The sequence below is a fragment of the Anguilla anguilla genome, chromosome 3 (assembly GCF_013347855.1).
Source record: "Anguilla anguilla isolate fAngAng1 chromosome 3, fAngAng1.pri, whole genome shotgun sequence".
Taxonomy (NCBI): Eukaryota; Metazoa; Chordata; class Actinopteri; order Anguilliformes; family Anguillidae; genus Anguilla; species Anguilla anguilla.
The window spans coordinates 5,813,752-5,841,628 of NC_049203.1; the positions used below are offsets into that span (position 1 = coordinate 5,813,752).

The 27,877-nt window shown below is 48.2% G+C and overlaps 1 protein-coding gene across 5 annotated transcripts; it reads right to left on the reverse strand.

Annotated features, from left to right (window-relative positions):
• Positions 1-27,856, reverse strand: map4k2 (mitogen-activated protein kinase kinase kinase kinase 2). Of its 5 annotated transcripts, none has more exons than XM_035410638.1 (32): positions 27,446-27,856; positions 21,198-21,255; positions 20,831-20,921; positions 19,059-19,123; positions 18,217-18,272; positions 17,998-18,045; positions 17,543-17,585; positions 15,829-15,901; positions 14,412-14,543; positions 13,819-13,881; positions 12,806-12,887; positions 12,358-12,468; positions 11,718-11,796; positions 9,833-9,891; positions 9,212-9,255; positions 8,865-8,903; positions 8,047-8,080; positions 7,105-7,297; positions 6,497-6,660; positions 5,808-5,849; positions 5,228-5,312; positions 4,357-4,436; positions 4,063-4,123; positions 3,527-3,650; positions 3,174-3,232; positions 2,741-2,844; positions 2,097-2,283; positions 1,732-1,800; positions 1,531-1,617; positions 1,050-1,120; positions 575-630; positions 1-445 (listed from the first exon to the last, which is right to left on the reverse strand). In XM_035410638.1, the coding sequence occupies exons 1-32, from the start codon at positions 27,536-27,538 to the stop codon at positions 358-360; spliced, it is 2,640 nt and encodes an 879-aa protein (XP_035266529.1). In that variant the 5' UTR covers positions 27,539-27,856; the 3' UTR covers positions 1-357. The 5 variants fall into 5 exon arrangements, 4 of the variants coding, with proteins under 4 accessions (XP_035266529.1, XP_035266528.1, XP_035266531.1 ...); XM_035410637.1 differs by having other exon boundaries at positions 3,174-3,235; XM_035410640.1 differs by lacking the exon at positions 5,808-5,849 and having other exon boundaries at positions 3,174-3,235.
• Between the last annotated feature and the right edge of the window lie 21 nt (positions 27,857-27,877).

Here is a 27,877-nt window from a genome sequence, read left to right on the forward strand (position 1 = left end):
GTGTGTGTGTGTGTGTGTGTATGCGAGCGCCGCGAAATGAAGATTCATCTTCCACATGGTCCAGTGTGTCACACAAGATTCCTGTTCCCCTCTCCAGGTTTTCCAGGTAAATCCAGGTCTTGAGTCTGTCTGTTCCCAGGATGAGCTCATTCTCCCAAACAGAGGGGGGAGGGGGGGGGGGCGGTCTCTAGTCTGGCCCCAGGCAGTGTGTGCGGGCCCCTCGGTCCCCGTGCCTGACATCCAGCACTATTCATCTCACACTCTCTCTCTCTCTCTCCCCTTTATCGTGTCTATTTCCCTTTTACCTCTCTCTCTCTAGTATGACCTCTGACCTCTGCAACCCTCTTTCTTCCTCTTTCAATAGCTGTTCTCGTGGCCTGTCAGGATGTAGAGGTTACTCGTGGCAGAGGGGGTCATTGTAGGGGTACTCTGAAGAACGATGTCCCTGAAAGACAGACATGGTCAAACGGGATTGGATTCGGGATTTTCTTAAAATTTTTTACAACAAATGGATAAGATCTCAACAGGTTTGTTGGTTTGTCTCTAGCGAGAGACGATGAGATCAGAAGCCTACCTGTTCGTCCCCAGGACCCGGAACATGCGGCTTTCATCAACTACCTCCTGTGTGATCTGTGGGAAGCACCATAGAGTTCACTGCTCAAATGTGAAATGCAGCCACAAAACATTAAAATACTGAATCAATACTTTGCAGTAAATTGGACTGTAGGCATTTGCAAATGCACATGTGGTTTGACTACCAGGAAACTAATTTGTGGTGGAACAGACATGGAGTCCCTTGTGTTTATAATCTTATTCAATAAACACTCTGCCATTATTGAAGCTGGTTTGTTCTGAACCTTCATGACGGGGTAAACTCACATGCAGAACACTTGTAGTGAGCTCCAAACTGGAAAACTACTGGATTTACCCCCAAAACTTTCCCCGTGTGGCTGAACAGCTCTTCAGCAAACAGAACATCCAGACGGAATGAGAATCCAATCCAGCCCCACAGACTCCACCCCCTCACCAATCATGGCGGGGTGCACTACCTCATTATTATGCAGACTCCGCCCCCGAAGGCCATGTTTCCAGAAGGCCAGCACACTGTCCTGCAGGCAGACTGAACACAGGCAATGATGTCACTCTCAATCCTAACACAAAGCTACAGTCAGCTTCCCAGTACCCAGTATAGACCAAACCCATCTGTGAAAACTGCCCCCCTCCCACTACACACTCAGTATAGACCTATGCACTATATGTATAAACAGGGCTGTGAATCCAAAATGGATCACAAGAGATTCGGATGTAAATACACTCAGATTAAAGCTGACAGTCGCCACTCTAACCTCATGTTCGCCGTATCATTTCAAAGCCAATGTGCTGGAGCACAAAGCGAAAACAATCAAAACTGTGTCCCCTGCCCCAGTACGTTTGCATTTAACTATATAGCAATGAATGAGAGAGAGGGCAATGGTCACGGTCATATTTATGCCAACCTGAGTGCTCATGCAGTAGTCAGATTGTTCTCACCAAGTGTCTCGATGGTAAAGTCAAAGGTCAGCTCAGAGGCCAAATCTTTGCTAGGGAAACCCTGCATGTTCACAATCTTCACCGTCTCTGGGGAGGAGAAGAAGAAAAGAACGAGGGGTGACGTCAGCACGCCTGTCCTATATTAACCCTTTGAGGTGCGAGATCAGTATCAGCAAGATCAGTACCACAGTGCATACTCACTTTCTAATGCAATGAGCACAGTGTCTCTGTCCAGCTGTGTCACCTGTACAGCCTTCAGAGGCACACTGTCTGTAACAAACACAGGAGCAGTGCATCTTATTTAGAGCAGTCACACACACTCACACACACACTCACACGCACATACACACACGCACACACTCACACACTCACACGCACATATACACATACACACACACACACACACACACACAGTCACACACTCACACACTCACACACTCACACACTCACACACTCACACACTCACACGCACATATACACATACACACACGCACACACTCATGAACACATACAGGAGATATTTATCTCAATTACAGCATCTACGCACAAGATGCAAATAACAGTACCTGAATGAGAGAAACTGGTCGCGTTGCTCAGGTGTATGATGTCAAACTTGACCTGCTGATTGGTTGATGGGATGTGGCTGTCCGTGACACACCCCCTCACCCCCACACACACCTGGGGCAGCTCATCGGACTCCACGACCAGCAGCTCAAAGATGGAGAGGGGCTCAGGCAAGCACACAGCTATGTGCTGCGGGGAATTCAATGAGAGAATAGAGCTCCTTCAAGTTCACTCCTAAGACTAACACAGCACCCAGAAAATTCACAAGACAATATACTGGTACATTGCGTGTCCATAGCCAAAATGCTCAGATAAAATTCCCGCAGTGTTTGAATGCTGAATAGTTGAGTAGAAACAATACAACAGGAACCAAACCAAACTGGATGATCACATTACAGCAATGAAGTTATACAGGCAGCAGGGGGCAGCGTGGGAAGATTACTGACTTCCATAATGTGTAAATCGTATCACGGTGTAAATATTGAGAGTGTTTCATTGAAAACAGGAGCAGCAGAGGCTGCAGGGAAATGTAGTTTTTCGCAGAACCCAGGGGGGTATGTGTGAGACAGGAGCAGGAGGAGCTGCAGGGAAATGTAGTTTTTAGCGGGACCCAAGGGGTGCGTGTGAGACATGGGCAGGAGCAAACCTTGAGCTGCATGAACTTCTGCAGGGGCTCGTACCACAGCAGCAGCACCAGCCCGGACGGGACCGCCCCACAGAGGAACGTGCTGTCAGTGTAGGGGTTCCGTACTGTGAGAGAGGGAGAGAGGGAGGGAGGGAGAGGGAAGGAGGGAGGGAGAGAGAGGGAGAATGATAAAGGGAGAAAAAGAGGGAGAGGGAGAAGGGAGAGAGAGAGAGAAAAAGAGGGAGAGGGATAAAGGGAGAGGGAAATATGGAGAGAGGGGGGACGGAGGGAGAGAGAGAAGGACAGAGGGAGAGAAAGTTATAGAGAGGGAGGGAAGGAAAGAAAGAGTGCCTTAAAAAAAAGGTCATGACCCAGTTCCCTAACCACCATGGTTCATTGCTTCCCCGTTAGCTACAGTGATTTAGCCTCTGAGGTGAAGCAAAACACCGCTTACCCACGCTGCACCTTCGACAGCCTTTGGTGTCCGGTATCTTCACGGAGACCGCAAACTTCCTGCTGACAGAGGAAGCACAGAACCTTCAGACCATTTCTAAACTCTGCAGGTATTAGGTCCAAGTCCCAAAAATTTTATTTATTTATTTTTTATTTTTTTGCTCTTCTGTTAACTTTAATGCTGCTCTCCATTCAGCTCCACGCACGCACACTGACTTCCTCAACCGTTCCAGGAGATCGAAAGCGATAAGATCAGTGGTGCATGCTGAACAGTTAGGCTGAAGCTAACACGGTTCCCCTGTGGGCCTCCTCGAACCCGGGGCCGGGGGCCAGTGGGCGGAGCGGCAGCGTTACCTGGGGTTGATCCTATCAGTGAGCCGGTTGGTGCCGAGCGACAGGTGGCCCTGCCTCTTCTGCAGGTGTCTCCGCTGGTCAAACAGCAAGGCCAGACTGTGAGAGAACAACTGGGAGGATTTACCTGGGGAGAGAGAGCAGGAACAAAGCTGTCACACACACACATACGCACATACACGTACAGACATACACATACACACACACACACTCTCGCATACACATACACACACACACACACAGACATACACATACACACACACACACATACGCACATACACGTACAGACATACATCTACACACACACGCTCTCTCACACACACACACACACACACACACAGACATACACATACACACACACACTCTCGCACACACACAAACACACACACACACACACACACATACAAGTACAGACATACACATACACACACACACACTATCGCACACACACACACATACACATACAGACCTAAACATACACGCACACTCTTGCACACACACACACATATGCTGGTGTTTGTGTGCAGGAAAAGCCTTACCTGAGACAGACATTAAAACATTATTCATGACATATAGCCAGGTGCATCTCTGTGGGAGCAACTATGAGAAAAAGATGAAGAGACAGACAGAGAGTCCTTACAAACAGTCCAAACAGTAACCCAATATACTAATAGCAACACAATCAACGATGGAATCTTAAAGAGAAATAACCCCTCTGACATTACAACATTTATATATGTAATAATACGCAATTAAATATAAGTTTAAATGTTTTCATATATGTGTTAGAATGAGAGAAAAGGGTGTGCAGAATCTCTCTCTCTAATCTGTACCTTCTCCATGGTGTCCTCGTGGAGTTCGTTCAGGTTAAGGGTGTAGATGCCCTCCTCCGCCCCCAGGATCAGGTACTGATCTGAGAACATGATGGGGTGAGAGCACAGGGGTCTGACCACATTGTGTTGGCCACTGTGACTCCTCAAGCTTTCTGTGGGACACTGAGACTCCTCTAGCTTTCTGTGGGACACAGTGACTCCTCTAGCTTTCTGTGGGACACTGAGACTCCTCTAGCTTTTTGAGGGACACTGTGACTCCTCAAGCTTTTTGAGGGACACTGTGACTCCTCAAGCTTTCTGTGGGACACTGAGACTCCTCTAGCTTTTTGAGGGACACTGTGACTACTCAAGCTTTCTGTGGGACACTGAGACTCCTCAAGCTTTCTGTGGGACACTGTGACTCCTCAAGCTTTCTGTGGGACACTGAGACTCCTCCAGCTTTCTGTGGGACACTGTGACTCCTCTAGCTTTCTGTGGGACACTGTGACTTCTCTAGCTTTTTGAGGGACACTGTGACTCCTCAAGCTTTCTGTGGGACACTGAGACTCCTCAAGCTTTCTGTGGGACACTGAGACCCCTTTAGCTTTCTGTGGGACACTGAGACCCCTTTAGCTTTCTGTGGGACACTGTGACTTCTCTAGCTTTTTGAGGGACACTGTGACTCCTCTAGTTTTCTGTGGGACACTAAGACTCCTCTAGCTTTCTGTGGGACACTGAGACTCCTCAAGCTTTCTGTGGGACACTGTGACTCCTCAAGCATTCTGCGGGACACTGTGACCTCTCTAGCTTTTTGAGGGACATTCTGACCTCTCTAGCTTTTTGTGGGACACCTCTAGCTTTCAGCGGGACACTGTGGCTTATATATCCTTACCCCTGGTTTTGGGGAGGACCCAGGTGACAGCGCAGTGCAATTTGAGGGGACAGCCGTTGAACACTTTCGAGAAGCAGGCCCCCATCTGCAAAAACACAGCAACGGCCCCTCAGAATGCCATCCCACCGCAAGCATCCACTGACACCGTTTAACAAATGCAAGGTAATGAGGGAGGGGGGAACGCAATGCGAGGAACGGAACCGACTGACACCACGAACGCCCCGTGAGCCGACTTCCTGTCAGACCCGACTTCCTGTCAGAATGACAAGGGGAATTAAAGAACATGATGAATATGAATGTGATGAAACCAGGACCAGGCTGCCCAGAGAGGCAGTGTTTGACCATCCCCATGCATTATAGCACTCTCGGTGCATGATGCAGAGGACGGAACTAATAAGAAGCAAATGTGTGGAAAAAAAAAACTAGTAAACAACAGAGCAAAATAAATACATGACCGCACACCCAGATCTGCCCTCTCATCTTCTGCACCTAGTGTCTAACCCGGGATCGGTCGCTGCGTCAGGGTTCGGGTGGGGGGGTGGGGGGGGAAGGGGTGGCAGGCAGGGGGTGCTATACTCACATGGACTTGGGGTGTGGGGGGCAGCCCATGACAACCTGCTCTCTAAATTAGAAATGAAAAGATGGAAAAGCAACACAACAAAAGGCATAACTGAGCTTTAAATTCTGATCTTTACCATTTCCTGTTCTTATTTTCATTTTTTTTTTTTAATGTTTTTGGCTCTCCTAGTCATAAAAAAAATAGAATAAGAAGCAACAAAAAAATCAAGCGATTCAGGAAGTGAATTAACGCATAAAATGGTGATATTGTGTTATTGCATTTTTGCCTTTGCGTTAATACACATATTATTACACATGTTACTCGTGTGTTATTTTGTGCTTTATTGAATTTGCCACAGCTTGGCCTACCTTAGTGCCTTCGTTAGTGTGTGAGGAGGTGACATTCAAGGTCAGGCAAAGGTCACACGGTGGACAGAAATATGCAGCTAACAGAAAGTGCTTATTTTATAATAATGCGGCTGTTTTTCATGTGTTGCAAAAAAAAAAAAGCCAAATGGACTCATTATTACAAAATAAGCACTCTGGAATTCGCGCAGAAATACGTAGCCCACAGAAAGTGCTTATTTTCTAATAATGTGGCCATTTTGGTTCTGTTGCTAAAGGATAACAGTGACTTTCGCTTTTCCCTGCGCTGGCCCGTGTAACGGACAGACGGACAGACGGACGGACGGACGGACGGACGCAACTCACGGACTCCTCGTTATTCCGTCTGAGCGTGCTCCACTCCGGCGACAGTGGGGGGACACGGGGAGCGGAGGGGACCCCCGCGGCTTTCCGTGCCTCCACGGCACCCCCTGCAGGAGCGTCGCTGCACCACAGCCTGATGTCCTGACTGGCGGAGCACCTGGACAGCGCTGGAGGCGGAATGGAGGAAGGGGGGGAAGATGAGAGAGAATGTGTGAGTAAGTGAGTGAGTGAGTGAGTGGGTGAGAGAGTAAGAGAGTGAGTGAGTCAGTGTGTGAGTGAGAGAATGTGTGAGTGAGTGAATGTGTGAGTGAGTGAGAGAATGAGTGAGTGAGTTATGAGCCAGGTCCCACAAGGTTCTACAGATATAGAAATGGTTCCCCTATGAGGACGAGCTGCAGCAGCCTTATTGCTGAGCATGTGCAGTACCTGCGCGGGCTGCCTTGCAGCTGAGCGTGTGCAGTACCTGCGTGGGCTGCCTTGCAGCTGAGCGTGTGCGGTACTTGCGTGGGCTGCCTTGCAGCTGAGCGTGTGCGGTACCTGCGTGGGCTGCCTTGCAGCTGAGCGTGTGCGGTACCTGCGTGGGCTGCCTTGCAGCTGAGCGTGTGCGGTACCTGCGTTGGAGTTGGGCAGCAGGGTAGAGTTGTTCTGCAGGGTGGCGCTGGGCCGGAGGGTCAGGTCCTTGTCCTCCAGGGCGGGGCACAGAGAGGTGAAGCAGGGCAGGGAGGACGTGTTGGTCACCAGAGGGGCGCCCAGCAAACCACACCTCTTCGTCACTCCTCCTCTACCTCCCTCCTCCCCAGAAGCCTGCAGCAGAACAGGAACAGCACAGCACATGGAACGCAGCTAAATATGCAGTGTTAGATTAACTCTTACAGTGTACATATGGTCCCTATTGCACTCACATAAACTTGGTTAGAGCTGAATTAACACTAGAGATTCTGCCGTGAATAACTGCTTACAGCACAGCCTGGGGCGACATAGCTCAGGAGGTAAGACCGATTGTCTGGCAGTCGGAGAGTTGCCGGTTCAAACCCCGCCCTGGGCATGTCGAAGTGTCCTTGAGCAAGACACCTAACCCCTAACCCCTAACCTCTAACTGCTCTGGCAAATGAGAAGCATCAATTGTAAAGCGCTTTGGATAAAAGCGCTTTATAAATGCAGTCCATTTACCATCCATTTACAGCCTGCTTATAACTGCTTATAGCACTGTTAACACATAGAGGCATGCACTGAAGTGTGAAATTAGGCGCTAATGCACAATGCAGCTTATTTCATGTATGATAAGTATGATTAGTGGTACATGCACACCTAAATCGTCTCTGTTTATTTTTAGAGGTCTAGTGACTATCCAGCCATGAAGATTACAGCTAGCTTTGGGTTTAATATTCTTCACGGAAAGAGTATAAAATATACTACGCTAATGATGCAGAGTGTGATCATAAAAAAAAGCTCTACTAGCATTTTCATGCACTTTAAATGTGTGTGTTGGGAAGGCTGAATACTGCATAAGGAGGACAGTCTGTGGAGTTCTCAGAACTGTAATACCATCTCACCTCACCAGAGGGAGCCCTCTTTATTGTTAAGCTTCTGCAACAGAGAGAGGAAGAGAATAACAGGTGAAATACATTTTGCAAAAAGATTGTTTGTTACACAGCAAACAATTACATGTTTTCTCATCCCAGCAGACACAAAACATTCTCACAAAGTTACTGCCATAGTGGCAATGGCCGTTGCCTTCCAGTAAAACTGTGAGAACATTTGGTGTTACGTGGGAAATATGAGAAATGTCATCACACCATAGTTTCTGAGAAAGAGGAAAGGCATCGTTTTACACTGAGAGAACAGAGCAGGAACGTAATTACATTTTCACTGTCATGTACAGGCCGTGTGTTCCCATGTGCAGCACAGTGAAACACACAATTACACCTTTCCAGTGAAAGGAAACTTTGGGCATCTGGTTTAGAGGCAGTGATGAGGGCTGGGGTGAGGTGTTGGGCTACTAAGACAACTTGCAGGAAAGTAAATCTCATGGCACATGCAGGCAAGAGGATGGCACAAGAGTATTATTCTCCACTTTGCAGAAAGTTGGTCCAGTGACCAGCAGGGTATGCAGTTACCACCCACCAGCAGCCAAATGCTGGAAAATGTTGATTGTGGCTGGTAAGACCTTCTACTCTAACAGCCACTTTGGCAGGTAACCAACCGGGTTCGTGTCAAATCGTAAAGGGCAACGTGGGCTGGCAAAACATTGCAAATGGGAGGTGATTTTTAGAATCCACAAGCCCCTCTGGCCAGGTGTTGAAAGGGTTAATTCGATGGCCCTGGAGAGCAGCGGCAAACTCGGGTCCGAGAGGCCAGGGCCGTGGCTCACCTCTGCAACAACGCCGCCTCCACACATTCCAGCAGGCTCCTGCAAAGAGAGACCTCAGATCTGAGCCAAAATGGACGCCGAGGGTCACGGTTTGCCAAATGCATCCATTTGCCATTTATAAATTCTCCTAACAAGAATCTCTGATAAAATAACACACAAGGCAAGTTTGTACTGAAAAAGAAAAATGATATGCGACACTTCCGTTATAGGCCTACGTATATGAATATCCTAGGGCCCCAAAAAATGGACCCGAGAGGGTTAAAGCAGGAAGGAGTCCTATAAGTGACTCCTTCCTGCTTTAACCCTTTTCGGGTAAAGTTAACTTAATCTTAAGTGCTTCGGCTTACGGTGACTCTTCCTCATCCCCTGAGACACTCCAGTCATCGTAGTCCTGGGGAGTCAAAGGGGGAAAAAAAACAGTTAGGGACACTGTTGCCATAATTTTATAAGCCTATCCAATGGGGCTGCTGTTGAATTCCCATAATCCTTGGCTGTATGAATATCCTCGACTGTAGTTCCACTGACCTCTTGGGAGGTGGGGACCAAAGTCCAAACCTGCGTTTATTACCGTATTCAATGACAAATAATAGTTACAAGCGACTAGGTATGTCTCCATATTTATTATTAAGGAAAAAAAGATCAGAAAACAACACAAAACCAAGACAACGTAGCTGAGATGAAGCTGAGAAACTGTACTGAAAGGGCACTGGGCCAAGATTCAAACCCACAGTACCCACAGATTCAGAGTTCAGAGCTCTGGGCCTCAGATGTCTGCTTCCAACTGTGAATTCCTACAGATTCTACTGGGATAACTTCAGGGACAGGATATCCTGTCCTGGAGTTGCACCATAGATACCTCTTCCTCTCTCTAAACCCCCCCCCCCCCCCAGTTGCTGTCACGAACACAAACGTCCGTGGTGTTTGGAGACGGAGGGAAGTGGGCGGGGGGGGGGGGGGGGTGTTCTCACCAGATCGGGGTACGGTTCCACCTCTTTTCGCAAGGGCCGTCCGAACTTCACGTGGTCGACTGCAGGGGGGGGGGGGGGGGGAGAGAGAACAGCGAGAGTGAATCCGCACAGCGCATTCGCCCACCGCGACACTCCGTTCCACTCTGCACTCTTTCAAAAAATTGGAATCTTTCATCGGAATATTTGTCATAATCGTTGGAGTGTTTGTCACATTCATGGAATGTTTGGCACATTAATTGGAATGTTTGGAACATTAATCGGAATGTTTGTCACATTACTGGCTTTATTTCTATGGTGGCACAATGAGGGAAATGGTTCTGGGTGACAGATACTTTCCACACCCTTGGCTAGTGATAACACCAAAGATGGGCGTAGCTACAATTAGCTGTCAATTGATTTGTTCAAATCAGTGAGTCACTGGTAGCATAGGGTAACTCCCTCCATTTTTAGTGTGACAATTGCTCATTTTTCCATCACTATCACTGGCTCTACCCAACTGGCAGCCACACCTCCTGCACTATGCACACTGAGAGGTCACACCACACTCAGCAAATGGACACAGAAACAGACCCAGCGAAGGTGAATGTATGCGTGTGTATGTACATACATACATACATTCACATACATGTCCCAGTGAAGGCGAAAGTATGTGTGTGTACATACATACATCCACATACATGTCCCAGTGAAAGTGAAAGTATGTGTGTGTACATACATAAAACATGCATGTTTGTGTGCGTTTCTGACACTGCTCTCCTTTCTCTTCCACAGACTGGACGCATTGTCTGCTCTAGTGTGCTGTAATCGCACCGATGTGACTCCAAACAAAAGCTCCACTGTAATTACTGTATTGTGTGTCCCCCCCCCCCCCCCCTCCCCCCCCGTCCCGATACCACGCTGCGATGCCCTGTAGCGAGGCCTTGCCCATGCGTGTGGGTGGACAGGCTCGTGAGGGGACGGCCGCGGAGAACACGGCATCTCCGCGCCACGCCACAGTGCCACCTCTGTGCGCCCGGGCGAGTGATGTCATCGCCCGGCACTGAGGGGCCTCTTGTTGGAGGCTGAGCTCCGGCCTTCCTCCTCCTCCTCCTCCTCCTCGCCCACAGCCAGGAACCTTCCGTCCCTCCGTCTCTCGCAGGCCCCTTCAGGCCTAAACTAATCTTTCCAAGAGCATCGCAGAGCGCTGGCCCACGAACTGGACTCCCCCCCTCTATACCCCCCCATACCCCCCACCTCATTTCAGGGACTGGCTGTCACTTGGAGTTCACTCATAAACAATTTAGAAGTGCTCATTAAGAGCATTTAAAAAGTCCAGGATAGGTTAGATCCAGGAACTGTGGAATTCTGGGTAAAACAGGGGGCCTACAGTACGGTATCCCCTGTGACATCACTCAGGCCGCGGAAGCCAGTGACGGCACCTTCAGCTCATTGTTGGCGACATTAACCCTTTGAGCAGTGTTGAGTTATGAGTTCCAGAATACTGACTTGAAGATTTGAAAAAAACCTTCTAAAAAAAAAAAACCTACTCTTCAAAAGGGTTACTGATGGGAGCGTGAGGTTCCACAAACCCCATTTGTGGAATGGGCCATCAGGCACTCGACTTGCCTGAACCAATAAAATGTTCGTTATGGTCTTCCGCTCCCCCCGCAGCAAAACACAACGATCACGTCAAGTCGCAGAGCCACCACTTTTAATAATCGCAGCCAGTGCCGTTTTTTTTTTTTTTCTTCTTGCTTGAGGAAGCCTCAGGTTCACGTCGCTAGGCGACGTGCTGCCCAGCGCTGAACCCAAAGTTCGGCGGGGCTGAAACTGAGCCGCGGGGGCGACGGGACGGCAGGACGCCGTGTGGAGAGGAAACGGGGGGGGGGGGGAGTAGTCCACTCACACTGCTCCTCCGACAGAGTCCTCTCCACAGCCAGGTGCTTCCCCTCGGCCTGGATCTTATCAGGGAAGGCGTCGCTCGACTGGGAAGCACAAACACAGAGAGGGAGATAGAGAGGGAGGGACAGAGAGAGAGAGAGGTGAAGCACACACAGGGGGGAGAGGGGGAGGGAGACAGAGAGAGAGAGATAGAGAGGTAGAGCACACGCAGGGGGGAGAGAGGGAGGGAGGGAGGGAGAGAGAGAGAGAGAGAGCACATGCAGGTAGAGAGATGTAACCACTCACTGCTCACATGCCAGTGTGTGTGTGTGCGGGTGCATGCATGCGTGCGTGCGTGCGTGCGTACGTGCGCGTCTGCATGAAGAGTGTGGGTGAAGAGCATGTGTGTATGTGTGTGTGCATGATGGAGAAGGAACTCACGTCTGGGTTGTTCTCTAGAAGGGCTAGTGTGAAGTGTGTGTGTGTGTATGTGAAGAGTGTGTGTGAAGAGAGTGCGTGTGAAGTGTGTGTGTGAAGAATGTGTGTGTGAAGAGTGTGAACTCACGTCGGGGTTGTTCTCCAGAAGCGTGTGTGTGTGTGAAGAGTGTGAAGTGTGTATGTGTGCGTGTGTGTGAAGTGTGTGTGTGTGAAGAGTGTGAACTCACGTCCGGGTCGTTCTCCAGAAGCGTGTGTGTGAAGTGGAGGTCCGGGTTGTTTGCCGTGTCCAGCAGCTCGATGACCAGCGTTCGCGTCAGCAGCTGAGTCATGAACGGATGCTAAAGAGAGAGAGAGAGAGAGAGAGAGAGAGAGAGACAGAGAGAGAGAGAGACAGAGAGAGAGAGAGAGAGAGAGAGAGAGAGAGAGAGAGAGAGAGAGAGAGACAGAGCAGGTGGATCTCTAACGCTCCAGTCCAGACAGCAAATTCACAGCCAAACACCCCCCCCCACCGCCCCCCGCCCCCTGATTTTACGCCCAATTGAGCAGCCGCCAGCCTCTCGGCCACAGGGAGGAATCACAGCTCTACGCACGACTGGCTTCTCTGGCTGTGACCTCCGGGGGGCGCTATTCAGAAACATCGTCTAAAGCTCCTCTCTGGGGAAAAGGGAACTCTACCTCCAAGAGCCTTTCTGCCGACGGCCTCTTGCGGGGATTTTTGGTCAGAGACATCTTTACAAAGCTCTGAAACCCAGCAGACCTAGAGGGGGGAAAGAAAAACAGACCACCAATGAACAATTACACATTTCCCATACAAGCGTCAACACTAACACTGACAAGGTACATGCTATGCTACATTAGCTGACATTCTATAAAGTCTACAGTCGATCTTAACGCTCAACATGTAGGTCAAAGCAGTTAATTTGAGATAAGAGAAAATCTGAAGATTTGCACAGCAAACATTGTGCATTGTGTTAAATAATGGAGACCAGAAGGGAGTGAGCAACCGATCATCTGATAAGGGAGATGAGGTCATCCGCATAGACTCAAAATAGGACCGAATAATAATAAGGATTATTCAGTCATTATTCAGTCCTATCGCTGGGGACAGTGCCATTTAGCACAATGAGGTGCCAGCGTCTCTTGTTGAATGATCAGGCCATGGTCCACACAATGTAACTCATAGCTGGCCTGCTCTGATATGTACACAGGGTGCATGCGCTGAATTCTTTCTACTGTTCCATGCTGTGTTCCGTCATATTGCCTTCTTTTTTTGTCATTTTTCTCCCATTTTCTCCCCAGTTTAGTCGTTATACTAATTCCCCGTGTGAATCACGGTCCTGGTCGATGCGCTATCCTCTGTTTGGTCTGGGGAGGGTGTAGACTACCACATGCCTCCTCCAATACATGTGGAGTCGCCAGCCACTTCTTTTCACCTGACAGCGAGGAGTTTCACTGGGAGAGCGTAATGCGTGCGGAGGTTCACGCTATCTCCCCCAGATCCCCTCCCTGCTGGACAGGTGCACCGACCAACCAGTAGAAGTCACTAATGCAACGATCAGGACTCATACTCATATTGCCTCCTTGAAAAAAGTTTTTGACAAGTCATTTCTGTCTCTCCCATTACATTAAATAAAGCCTTTTGCACTTTATAACTTTGCACACATCTATAAAAACTGACAGTATCTTACCACTTGGTCTTGTCCTTGAGTTTGGGAGGTTGAAAGTTGCTTTTTGACATCAGCATCAAGGCCCTGAAACAAATAGATTTTTATGAGCCCATTCAGTTTGGATTGCTGTACCAGTGAGAGCCTCTTATTGTTTTGCCAGGTCTTCAGCATGACTGGACTTTACAGTTCTAAATCTATAGTTTCAGTCTAGTAGGAAATCTGCAGTCTGGCTTCCCCCTTCACATGCAAAGGGTATGTATGCGGACGGAGTGTAGCACAGTGGGTAAGGAACTGGGCTTGTAACCAAAAGGTCGCAGGTTCGATTCCCGGGTAAGGACACTGCCGTTGTACCCTTGAGCAAGGTACTTAACCGGAATTGCTTCAGTATACATATCCAGCTGTATAAATGGATACAATGTAAAATGCTATGTAAAAGTTGTGTAAGTCACTCTGGATAAGAGCGTCTGCTAAATGCCTGTAATGTAAAAATGTAATGTGTGTGTGTGTGTGTGTGTGTGTGTGTGTGTGTGTGTGTGTGTGTGTGTGTGTGTGTGTGTGTGTGTGTGTGTGTGTGTGTTATTCTAAGTCCCGCCCCTTCCTGTCCAGGTCCTTACCTCATTGGGTGAAGGTCAAACATGGGCGGCTGCAGTTCGGCCAGCTCAATGGCAGTGATGCCCACCGCCCAGATGTCACACAGGTGGTTGTACCCGCCCTTTTTCTCCACCGCTGCCACCTCTGGTGCCATCCTGACCGACAGAATGAACAATAACTCCTCTTAAATCGTACTGTCGCCCATTTGAAAACACATGCATTTACATTTATGCGTGTGTATACGTGTGCGTATATGTATGTATGCACGTGTGTGTGTATTCTTGCATGTATGTGTGCGCGTGTGTGTGCGCGCATGTGTGTGTGTGTGTGTGTGTGTGTGTTTGTGCGCATTTGTGTGTTTGTGCGTGTGTGTGCGTATGTGTGCGCGTGTGTTTGTGCGCGCGCATGTGTGTATGTTTGTGCGTGTGAACGCGTTTGAGCATGAGTGTGTTTGCGTATAGCACTATCTCATTTCCCCTGCTTTACCAGGACATGCCTGTACAAGGTGCCCCTCGCTTGTGTGCCCAAAAACAGTGTAATCAATCCCAAGCAGCACCCAGAAAGCCCTGTCACTGATATATTGCCTGATTCATACGACACACAACCTTAGTGCTGGAGAACAATGCTCTCCACACTGCTCTGAAGCCCGGCACTGACTCCCCCTTCCTAAATCCCCCACTTCCTTCAACTGACTCACTCCCAACACAGCCACCACACTTCCCCTGACTTTGCCAGCTACTGAATCGAGGACCCTGCCCTCCCTCCCCCCCCCCCCCCCCCCCAGAGAAGCAGGCCAGTGCCCCCCACGCGTGTCGGGGGAGAACCCACAGACGTCTATGAGCATGGCTACAAATTGTTAATCGGATAGTCCAAATCACGGCTGGGGGCTAGGACAAGCTCAGGCCCACCTTGAGTAGCAAAATAATTCTGAAAAAAAAATTATTGAAAAAAAGTATATAAATGAATCAATAAGACATCTCCCACTCCCATACAATGCCACATAGCCAGTATTCAAATGATTATACACAATGAAACGTGTGACCATTTCTGTGCGCTGGAAAAAAAAACCCAAAAAATAAATCAGTCAAGCATTTTAGTCTTATATTTACACTTAAAAATCCTATTTCCGCTAAATGTGACAAAGAGACTGCCAATGGGGTTAGACAGTTTGACTGATTTCAAGATGGAGGACGACAGCAGAAAGTAACTAAAAACAAGTCAGTAAGTTTGACTTGAGATTTAAAATCTCATTTTATTTCTGTCATTACAAGACTAAAATGCTTGTTAAGACAGAATTATTTTTTTGCAGTGTGATCATTCCTCAGTAATGGGAACTGTATAAAATAGCTGAGCTGGCTGAGTGGAGAAGGCCCATCCCAGAGGAAACGCCTCGGCACAAGCAGTAGTGATGTCAGACGTGGGCGGGGCTAGTTCTCGTACCAGTAGGGAGTCCCAATGAAGGACTTCCTCTTGGCCACAGACGCGCTTATCTCAGCTGCCACACCGAAATCCGCTGGACAGAGAAATACAAAGGGTGGGGGGGGGGGGAGCGCGAGGACCGGGGGGGGGGGGGTGTAGAAATGGGGTGAGAGAGAAAGGGAGCAAAAGAGAAAGAGAAAGAAAAAAAGAACGTTGCGTTTTTATCAAGGCTCTATTTTGTCATTCCACAAACTCGTACACTGGACATTCAGCATTAACAAGCATGAGCATCACGTACTTAGAACCAAGCCACTTCCCTATAGGTGGCATGTGGCTTCCTGGGAGTATAGAGTTATACTCAGATGAGCTCTTTAAACTTCAGGAAGTGCACTTAAGCTTGTAATAAAAACTTGCATACGCAAGAGGTACTCCAAGACATTTTGAGAAGCCGTGTCTAGAGCAAGAACTTGCTTTCATTACATCACAGGCATTTAGTAGACGCTCTGATACTGCGTGACTTACACAGCTTCTGCATTTTCACAAGTTCACTTACAACTGGACATATGCGGTAGATCAAAAGAACTCGGGCCAACTGCCTTGCTCCAGGTTACAACAGCAGCGTCCTACCTGGGAACTGAACCCAGGTCAGCCTTACGATGAAGGGTTTGAGTAAAGTGTTGCAAAACAATGTAATCAAAGCTTAAGCAGCTGAGCTTAAATTTAAAAGCTGTGTCGTGTACCTTTGTACCTTTATTTAGAAACATATGAGCCTGTCTACTGAAGGACACATCATGTTTCACCTGTGGAGACTTGCACTGGTGGGGGGGGAGACACCACAGTTGTGTTATTAATGAGCAAGGTTATTTTCCTCGCTGGACTGTCTCAATTGAAAAATGGAGGTGCACACGTTCTGCTGAACTGTGCTTTATTCAACTAAATAAAAAAAACTGCCAGTTCTACAGACACTATCGTCCAAATTTATCACGCATATATAAACTTACGCTTTGATACACTGGAGTCGAGCGATGATCTAGGGTCAGCATTCCCTGGTTCATAGCTTAAGTTTACCCACTACGCGCTCCATAATATAACTGATCCTAGATCAGCACTCGTGCGCAAAGACGCCTGTTTGATAAGTACAGTCCTAAGGAAACAACTACTGCGCTACTCATTTCTGATGCAGATCTGACATTTTCGCGCCCTGCTCCTTTTCCTAATGCCGGTGCGCTGTCCTGCACAGAGCAGTGGGAATCCAGAGCTATTTTAACACCAGGCCTTTGAATCAAAGACTCTAGCCCTCATCCTGCTTTTTGGAGCCATGCCAGCCAAGCCCGAGAGGGTTGCCAGATTCTAGGCCTACAATAGAATGTGTGCTATTGGATAGCAGTATGCACCCTGACTGAAAAAACAGCAGAAAACTTGCTAGTTTTAGGAAAGACAAGAGAAAAACTTGCATGCACATGCACTCACTCACTCACCCATTCATTCATTCATTCATTCATTCTGCCTGTGCTGACAGATATTGTATAAACTATTAATAAGCAAAACGCAAAAAATCACCATACAGTATATCAACAGGCTGGTGAAAAGCAAAACGGCATCGTTTTTGACAACAAAATGACACACTGATCATAATCACTTCAAAATTTCAAATATAATTTCTATGGGTGCGTGCATGTATGTGTGTGTGTGTGTGTGTCGGAGTGTGTCTAAGTGTGTGTGTGTCCTCACTGACCCAGTTTCACGTCTCCTCGTTCCGTCAGAAGGATGTTAGCCCCCTGTGAATACAACGAAGAGACAGGATGAGATAACCACTGATCCATCACACATTCATGCACAAACACACGAACGCACACACAAGCGGACACACACAACCACACCCACCGCACACACCCAAACAACTCAGTTTCTACATGCGCAATAGGTACACTCTTTACTTAGAAAACACCCATACCACATTTACGTGTTCGTGTATGACAGCTAACGCAGCTGCAGGCTGTTATGCGCAGCTGACCCGAGTACAAACAACTGCAAGGTGGCGCAGTGAGCGTCAGCATCATCATTAGCACAACAGGCTTTCGTCTGAGCTCAGCAGGGGGTCCTGGGCTGTCATGTGACCGGCCCGGCACGTTCCAGGCGTCACGTGACCTGCCCAGCGCGATGCGGGCAGCGCGAGCTGCTTTTCGGTACCTTGATGTCCCGGTGCATCTTCCCAGTCTCATGCAAGTGGTGCAGACCCTGGTGGGGGGGGGGCAAAGGGAGAGTCAGAGAGGTCAGCAGCGACCGTTGGAGCAGAACAGAGTCCAAAATACAACCCCCCACCCCCACCACCACCCCCTACCCTCACCCCCATGCCTGCCAACTCCCACCCCATGCCCCGCCACCCCCCCCAAACCCCCCCCAACTCACCTGAAGCGTCTCCCTGCTCACGTAGGCAATCTGCTTCTCCTTCAGGGGCCCCGTTACTGTGGCAACAAAGTTACTGGAATTCAGTGTAATGGATACCAGACTTTGAACATCAGGTTAGCGCAACCGGAGACTGGCTGCCGGCCACAGTCGGCATTGGCACGGTCCGGATTTCGATGCCCAACAGCGAAGCCCGTCCGTGCACTTTAACAGTGCCTTAAAAGGACGAGCCAACCAGCACCCACATGCTGGTACTTTAAAAACAGATGTTCAGAAAACTATTTTGATTCTGCATTTTAGCATATGTCACAAGGGATGGGTTTCAGGACACGTATTCACTCATTAAGTGGATTTTGGTCTCGGTGAATCTGGTTAAACCGTTTGCACGGTTTCAATAGTGACAGGAACTCCCCAGTCAGAACAGGAAGCAGCGCAGAGCCGGTACCTCTCATTAGACATAAAGAGTCTCTGGCGTAGCACCTCTTTTAAGTCGGGATCATTTATGTTGCTGAAGGCCAAGTTCTCGCTAAATTCCAGAAAGTGGGAGAAACGGGCATGTCCATGCGGAACGAGCACCATTAAACAGGCATGTTTTTTAAACGTCCCACAGCCGCAGGCGAGATCACGGTTCCTTTTGGCCCGGCTGCCACGTGTACCCGTGGAAATATTTATAAAAAATAAAAAATAAAAAATAAAAAAACCTTGTACGCGTCACAACGCATTAAATCCACACGGCTCAATCGCTATCATTAAGGGGTGAGCAACTGCGTGAAAAAGATGGCACAAGCCACGCGCGCAGGGACTGGATGAGGAGGCGCGCGAGACGGACGGCAGGCCGGACCCACCGTGGTAGATGTCCTGCAGCGAGCCGCCCCCGCAGTACTCCATGCAGATCCACAGCTTGGTGTTCCTGAGGAGAAGCAGCAGCGAACGCCTGCGTCATGTTCCCGCTCACTTGGAACCTCTTCACTGCGGGTTTTTTTTTCAGGGGGGGGGGAGGTCAGGACTCCTAGAGACCTTTCAGTCCCCGCGTGGTTTTTTTTATTTAATCTGCAGAGAGCTTATTTTAAACAGGGACGCCGCCAGACAGATGCTTCAGCATGGACATGGGAAAGCAGATTAAACTGGAATGAATGCCCAGCTAATGCCCTACAGAGGAGAGGAGATCAGATATGTGGACGAGTACGATAACTCTCTCTCTCTCTCTCTCTCTCACACTCTCTCTCTCTCCTCTCCCTCTGTCTTTCTCTCCCTCCCATGCTCTCTCTTTCTCTCACTCTCTCCCTCCCTCTCTAACGCGCTCTCTCTCCCTTCCTCAGTTTCTCTCTCCCTTCCTTGCTCTCTGTTTTACCCTCTCTGTTTTTCTCTCCCTCTCCTTCTCCTCCGCCACGCTCTCTCTCTCTCTCTCACTTTTCCGATCATAAATCTCTCTGAATTGAGTTGGCTGTAGGGTACAGACAGAAAAGGACCCTGTTATCGATCAGAAGCCACAGAACTGAAGCAGAAGCACAGGATTCAAACCAGACGGGTTTATGCAATAAAAGCCTTTGAGTTGAGCCTGGGCATAAACACCACAGCAGTGGAATTACACCTCAGTCTTACATCGAAATGTCACAACAGCAGCAGCAATCATCAGACATGACTCAACAAACATGGAACAAAAACAGCTCCAAAGAGCTCACAGAAAATCATCACTGTATCCACCACAATCTAGACTCCTGCAGTTTTCACAGAAAATTGTTTGACCAAATAGTAAACTATCAGTAACTTGTGCATTTTATATGTTAGAATGTTCAAATGGGGAAAAACAAAATATTTTTGGAAATCGTATCTCATATTTTGTAAGACTGGTATACATTTGTATTCAGTGGATGGGGTTAATGTTGTTCCTGTACAGGTAGGGTGGATGGGGTTAATGTTGCCCCTGTACAGGTAGAGTGGATGGGGTTAATGTTCCTGTACAGGTAGAGTGGATGGGGTTAATGTAGTCCCTGTATAGGTAGAGTGGATGGGGTTAATGTTCCTGTACAGGTAGAGTGGATGGGGTTAATGTAGTCCCTGTATAGGTAGAGTGGATGGGGTTAATGTTCCTGTACAGGTAGGGTGGATGGGGTTGATGTTGTCCTTGTACAGGCAGAGTGGATGGGGTTGATGTTGTCCCTGTATAGGTAGAGCGGATGGGGTTAATGTTGTCCACTTAACTATTAATATTTAATTTCTGATATATCTAATTCCAGAAAGCAACTGTGCATTTCCTTCTTTGACTGACAGTTTGTGCAGTTAGTACTATCAGCTGATGCAAGTGTGTGTCCTCCTAGTAGTCTGAATGTTATTAATATGAATATTAATGTCAAAATGTTTAATTTATCATGCACTGATCAGACTACATTTGAAAAACAAAATACAGACAGAAGACAGGGAAAAGTAAAAGCCAATGGAAATGAGATGGGATAAGTTGCCTGGGAAACCAAGCGGATTAACAAAGGGAAATCTGTATGAATTGCTCATGGGGTGTCTCATTTGCCTGATATTTTAAATAAAAACCAGCTACGCTACATTTGTTCATGTGAAGCAATTTTGCCATGCAAAAGCAGGGGCCCCGCCCGCGGACTGGCACCTGTGGTAGCTACCGAAGTACGCCACAATGTTCTTGTGCTTGCACTCCTTCATCATGGTGATTTCCTGCTGGATGGAAGTTATGTCATCGCCTAACAGGAAATGGAGAGAAACCAATAACTTTCTGAGACTGATTTCAGGATTTTCCTGTTATGCTATATTTTATCATTTCAAAACTTTTTTACCTGAACATGTTTTGTTTTTAACATTTTGTTGACAACTATATAACTTGTTTTGCCATTTTTGTCATAATTGTCACTTCTTGGCCGAAAACGTTGTCATGAAAGGTGGTCTATGAATAAAGCTCATATTATTCATATTAACCACCAAACAGAGTAAGCAGGATCTAATTCACCGAATTTGCCTACCTGGATCCAGCTTTACAATCTTGATGGCCGCCATCTCTGACGTCTTGATGTTGCGAGCCTGAGAAAAAATGACAAAAACGCACAACACAGACGGAAAAGTGCACGTTAACAAGCGCGAATCCGCAATAGCTGCGACCGCACATGCGCATGCACCCATGTGTGCATGCACCCACGCACACACCCTCACACAAACACGTGACCTCTTCTTTGGCTCATGACCAACCATTCCACAAAATCTTGTGCAAATCTGTGAATCCATTCGGGAGTTATGCGCCTTTTTGTGATAGGCCACGCCCATCGCCACGCCCTCTTCTTGGTCAATCGGCCTTGAAAGTTACTCAGCTCGAGCTTCGGTCATGACCAATGTCCATGCCAAATTTCAGCCTCCTGGGGCAAAAACTGTGGCCGCTACGGGGTGGGACACTTTTTTGTGGACCAACCGACCACCCAACCGACCAACCGACCGACCGACCGACAGACAGAGCTACAGAGCTGCAGTCGCAGCTAAAAACCGACTGTTCCCCACAGAAAAATAAAGCATTAATCCTCCTCCTCCTCTAGAATGGTAAGACAGCCACCACAGCGCGGCCATTGAAGCACCATATCAAGCCATCCGAGAGATACAGGAACTGACATCACGGCTTGCGTGTGCAGGGTGAGATTAGCTTCACCTTGTGGTGTCTGCTGCACCGTCAGAACAAGGTTACTGGAGGAGGAGGTTAACATGTGGCGCCCGCAGCTACTCCATAGCTGAGCACAAATCAGGAAAGATGTTCATCAGGTGGTCACATCAAAGGTCACTTCAATATTCAAATATTCCAAACGTTCAGCAATCGTGACAATCAAAATGTTTGTCTATTTATGTTTTCTATTGGCCATTGCCATACAATGAGTATTTCAGCTGTTTCATGAAAGAGATTTTAATTCCCAAAGAGAGGTCAAAGGATAAAATAAAATAGTATTATAGGCTTACATTAGGTATGACTGAAATCCATATAAATGTGTGCAAACCCTCCTAGCTGTCACTATGCAGTTGAATTATTAGTATAAATAAACGTTGCTAATTTGCCGCATTGTCTCTAAGCACGCGTGTGTAAGAGGGATGCTACGAACTGTGGAAAGACACTGAATTTAATGCAGTAATTCCAGAAAACCTCAAGGACAGGCCTATAACTGGGACACGGGAATCAATACGTTGACTCAAATGGGCTAAAGGAAAAAAGGAGCCCTCAAACTCCTCAGAAAAACACAGAGAGGACACAAGAGCGTAGGGCCTCAGCAGGAACAAGGCATTCAGTTTGTGTTCTCGCTCTCTTCAGTTTAATTGAATTCTTACAATGGTTAATATCATTATCAATGTCCTTTGCTTACGTCACGGTTGGTCGTTTCCTTAGCCTGACTGTGGTCTGCATTTCCCTCCTGATGTGACTCGATACAGAGAAGTCATAGTCCGGGTCACAGTTCACATGCTCAGGGTCTGACCACTGACTGTGGTTCTCTGGGATCACTTGCTTCCTTCGTTTTTTTTTACATATAGTATCTGTGAACCGGTCAAGCCCGTAGTAAAAAAAAAAAAAAAAAAGTAGATGTGCTGTACTAGCAGAGACGAAGTGGCATCTAATGCCAGTGGTGAGAGAACATGTCCATGCTACTGTTGCTACAAAAACCAAAAAGGCCACCTCCACAATACCTTCTCCGGTCACCATGGCCATGACAGAAGCGGCCAATAGCGGGGCACGTTTTCAGATGCATAGACGACCCCCACGAGCTTGACCGGGCCTCACTTCCTGTTTTTTTTCCTGTTACAGCGCAGGAACTCCTGTGACTAAAGTGACAGTAACGTCTCTAAAAAGCCGGGAAGTTTCGACCGCCTGAAATAACTATTGTTATGACTTTGGGACAATCAGCTGGGCAGGAAACTTAACAGGACTTCCTCTTTCACCGGAACACCAGAGACCTCTCAAATCTAGCCTCGGGGAAGATTCTACATCGGCAAAAGACATACACTATATGACCAATCAGTGCCCGACCTCACTAATGCTCTTCTGGCCTAATGGAAGCAAATCCCTGCTGCAATGCTCCAACATCTAGTACACAGCCTTCCCTGAAGAGTGGAGGTTGTTATGGCAGCAAACGGGTGGAACCAACTCCATATTAATGCAGATAATTTTGAATGAGATGTTGGGTGTCAGGTGTCCAGACACTTTTGGCCATGTAGCGTAGCAGCGTACTCCAGGATGACCTCGTAAAGTACTAAGAAAAGATCACCAGCCGTTATTGCTGCCTTTTTAAATAACTAATATTTTTTTAAAAAGCTTTTCCTTTCGTCTACTCGTAAAAAATAAATCAAGGTTACGCCACACGCTAGCTAGCAATTGTTTATTATGCACTTGTTACTTATTGTGTTATTCTGTGCGACCAGATTTGAAGCTTCCCTTTATCACAAAGAAATAACAAAGTTATGCATTACGGACTGTGGTGTAGCCCACAGGGCAGAAGGCTATGAGAGAGAGCTGGTGTGACAGCTGGAAGTGGAATGGCCCAGACGTGCATTTTAGGGCAGTTCTGCTTTGTCTGTCTCTCAGCTGGGCTGTCTCTGGATGTCTCAAAGCCTGCCGATCACAGCCAGACCAGCCCTTCCTACCTTCACCTCTTCTCTCATTTTCCCCCTTCCAAATGAATCATCATCATCTCAGGTCTGGCACAGGCCTCAGCGCAGCTCTCTCTCTCCGCAAACCACGCCACTCGTACGAACTAAACAGGGGAGAGGCGAGGGCGAGCGAAGGTCCCGGCGGAGCGGAGACAAGCTGAAACGGGCACGTAACTCCACGTAATTCCGCAGACACGTTCCAGTACGGACTGCGATCGCTGCCTCTGCGCAGGCTTATATGAGCTGCGCAGCGATCTCCCTCCACATGGCAAGCAGGCAGGCAGGCAGGCAGGCAGGCAGGCAGGCAGGCAGGCAGGCAGGCAGACAGGCAGGCAGGCAGGCAGGCAGGCAGGCAGGCAGGCAGGCAAGCAGGCAGGCAGGCAGGCAGGCAGGCAGGCAGGCAGCAGCCGCAGCCGACAGAGAGCCGTCGGGCCACAGGGCTGAAGCCAGTGCGAGCGTTTTGGGAACAGGGTGCGCAGAAAACGCTTGCACTGGGGTGGGGGGGGGGGGAACCGACCATACTAAACCCACACCCGTGAGGACACCTCCCGCTTTTACATTACAGCGCCAATGCCAACTGCAACCAAGCTTCCACGCTCACGGAAGAAGTGCATTACATTACCTTACATGTATTGTATGTACGCATGTGACCAGGGCTGTGAAAGGTGCCATCTCCGTGGAAACGCCCCGGCCCGGAGGAGGCGGGAGCCTGCGCTGGGCGTGGGGCCCGTAACCACCCCCCCCCCCGGACCCCCCCACCGCTGACCCATGGTCCACTGCCGCTACGCGAGCGCGCGAGGACGAAGAGCGCAGTGGGAGGTCACAATGGCCCATTGTCCCGCCGCAGACACTTCCCCCATTCACGGCGAGGAGGGCCCGATGGGGAACGGCACGTCACCCGGCCGAAGAGCGGCCTGTATTTAAAGGGGGGGGGGGGGGGAACGTGCCAGCGTGACGGGTGACTCGGTCTGGAGCGCCTCGTGGTGGCGCGGGTAAGGCTGGCACGCTCGGGCACAGCGGGCACGTTTTCGCCGCTTCGGTGCCAGGGAAGCGATCGCGGGGGCCGGGGCAGAGGGGAGGGGGGCACTCACGCGCTCTCATCCTCGCCGTACGTCACAGGATGTGAGCCAGCGCTGTTTCGGGGCGTGTCCACAGGATACTGCGGCCGAGGGGCTGTGTCTGCACACCAAAACAAGTGGGGGGGGGAAGGGGGGAGAGGATGGGGGTGCGGGGGCGGGCTAGGACCCGGACCTCTGATTCTATGTGATTCAGCCCTGCTCAGGATTTAGGATTTGGGCTCAGTGCTAGCGCAGAGGAAGGGGAGGTCAATGCGGGGCCAAGCTTCAGCTGATTGCGAAGTGTCCACATAAGGACAGATCGTGTGCCGTCCGATGCTGCCGTTCACGTAGCACATGCTGTCCGTGCCTGCAAGCGGTGCACAGAAACAAGGGAACACTGGAACGCACGCGCAATGCTAGGAGCTACGACAGATCGCCATCGTGTCAAAATATTGCCCATAAATGATGGAAACGTAAGAATTCATTAATGCAAGCAGTGTACGTGCGGAAACTAGTATTAAAAAAAAAATTTTAATAAAAAAAAAAAAGCTTTCCCTTGGAAACCCTTTGATAAGCCACTGAAGAAAAAAAAAGTTGGAAAACCAAAAAGTGCATAAACGATGCTGTACTGAAGGGCACTTTTGCAGCAGTGTTTCATCAAGGATTTGAACCTGCAATCCCACAGGTCTTAATCACAGCACTCCACTGACTACTAGAGACTCCTACAAGAACACAACTAAGGCATCCCAGAGATTTATAACAAAAACCAAATAAAGCAATGCCCGGAAATCATATTTGCGGCCAGACAGCGAGGACCCTTCAGAAAAGGGTCTTGCGTCAGAACTAAATATCCAACTTACTGACCCAACCGTGTCCAAGGATTTTCAAATCATTTTGAGCAGCCGCCCACACAAGAATTTTACAAGTGACCAGTTTGGATCGATGTGTTTAGACAGTCTATTGGTTTCTTGTTTTCTGAACACTGTCACAAAAACATCTTATTTTGTGTGTGTGGGGAGGGGGGGGGGGGGATTAGACATTGTGCAGCCAGATACAAAAAATGTGATATTCATATTTATCAGATTTCATGTGCCTGTTTGCTGCTTAGACTTCAAGGAAAAGATCTGATATATAGTGGATATGTGGAGGGGGGGGGGGGAAGAGTCAGACTCAGGTCACTTTGTCTGTTTAAATGAAAAGCCTTAAAAGCGTGAGCAACAAAAAGGGCTGGATGGCAGTGGCAGACTGGTGTGCGTGTGTGTGTGTGTGTGCGCGAGAGAGAGAGAGAGAGAGAGACCCGCACCTTGGGGAAATTTAATTTAATAGATCTGGCCTACGTAAACGACGTAACCCGGTGAGCAATCTCACCGGTGATACGTCTGAGAGAGATGGAAGTCAAGGTTGGGAGACGTTTTGACATAAACGGACTAGGATAACCGAAATTTAGCTCAGGACTTTATCTGGATATAGTCTGGCTATATCTGGCTTTTCAACCAAATGTATATCCTGGGTTTCACCAACTCTTTTTTAAACCGACATTTCCCTGCAAAAACGTTCACTGAGACAGAACTATACGACACTCAGCTGAACTGTGGAGGCACAGTTCAAATTTCTCTCAGACCCACACACGCGCCACCTCGCACGCGGTCACATGCACACCCATACCACATCAAACAATCACATACACCTCATAGCCTCCGTCGTACGACAATTTCAAAACCAAAACCGCAGAGTGCGCACTAAAAAGCAAAACAAATCTCTTTAATGGAATGGTCCGCCACTTAAACTAACATTCATCGTTTTTATCGCACGATGAACAGTAGTACAAATTCTGTTAATTGACACCAAAACAATTTGAAGAGTATTGTTTTGTCTCCAGTTCTTTGCATTATACCACATTATTAGGCGAGACATTTCAGCCAACAATGAAGAATACATATAAATACATTATTTCACTCTGCATAAACTGCTAAGAATTTACTTACTAATTTACTGCTAAGAATTACTTGCTGTTATGAATGGCTATAACGCACTGGAACTTCAATAATACTGTCGAATCTAAAATACCAAACTGCTGTTTTATTAAATCTATAAATTTATACAGATTCAAATGACTGAGATTTTAATGTAGGGGTAATTTCAAGGTGACAATACACTGGGCAATCTCACCAAAACTCAACTACAAAGCGTTTTTTCAGGAAACAAACAAGATCCTTTCTCCAAGTTTCCGTATCGTTCACAAATCAATACGGTGAATCCGTCCGATGCCATCCGTACTCGTCAAGGTGAAAATGTCGATCTTAAATCATTGTTTTCCAACAATATTTCAACAATACGTTTCAGCTTTCTTCTAACGAATGACATTAGCTATATTAGTTTGTTAAAAAAAACAGTATCGGTTTTGATGAAACCGATAAAAACAACTATACATTCCTGTCACGCTCGCCGCAAGGTTTTCCTGTAGTAGGCTACAGTAGCAAATTTAACCGCGTGCCCAGCATTACCAGACGGGCGGACGGACTGCGGGGTTTTGCACTTACCTTAAAAACATCGCCGTAAGTACCACTCCCAACCCGGTGTATCAATTCATAATCATCCAGCGGGTCCAAGAACGAGACCCCAATGGTATCCATAACGGCTCCGAGTAGTCTCTCTCACGCGCCTACTCACTCATGGTATGACAGTTCTTCTCAGCCTCCGACGGACCGACCGACGTCGTCTTCCTTTTGGCGTTACTGCCTCTTCTCAAACAACCCGATTAGAAATATGGCAGTTTCAACGAAGCAACCTTGTGACACGGTATTACAGTGCGGAGGAGCTGTCAGTGTTTCCCCCCTCTTCCTCCTCCGTCACTACGCAGTACAACACCTGGCAGTGTGCATTACAGGAGCTGTGAAACAGTGACCCTTCTCGTGCCAGATCTGCGAACAATACTAGAGCACCGAAATTCGCTCGCGTGGAGGCGCGCGCTC

Coding starts and splice junctions, on each gene's coding strand:
- map4k2 (XM_035410637.1), bottom strand. CDS start 27,538: ATGGATACCATTGGGGTCTCGTTCTTGGACCCGCTGGATGATTATGAA. Junction 17,586..17,997: donor AGATGCACCGGGACATCAAG/GTACCGAAAAGC, acceptor TTGTATTCACAG/GGGGCTAACATCCTTCTGAC. Junction 7,298..8,046: donor AGAGGGCTCCCTCTGGTGAG/GTGAGATGGTAT, acceptor GTTCTGCTGCAG/GCTTCTGGGGAGGAGGGAGG.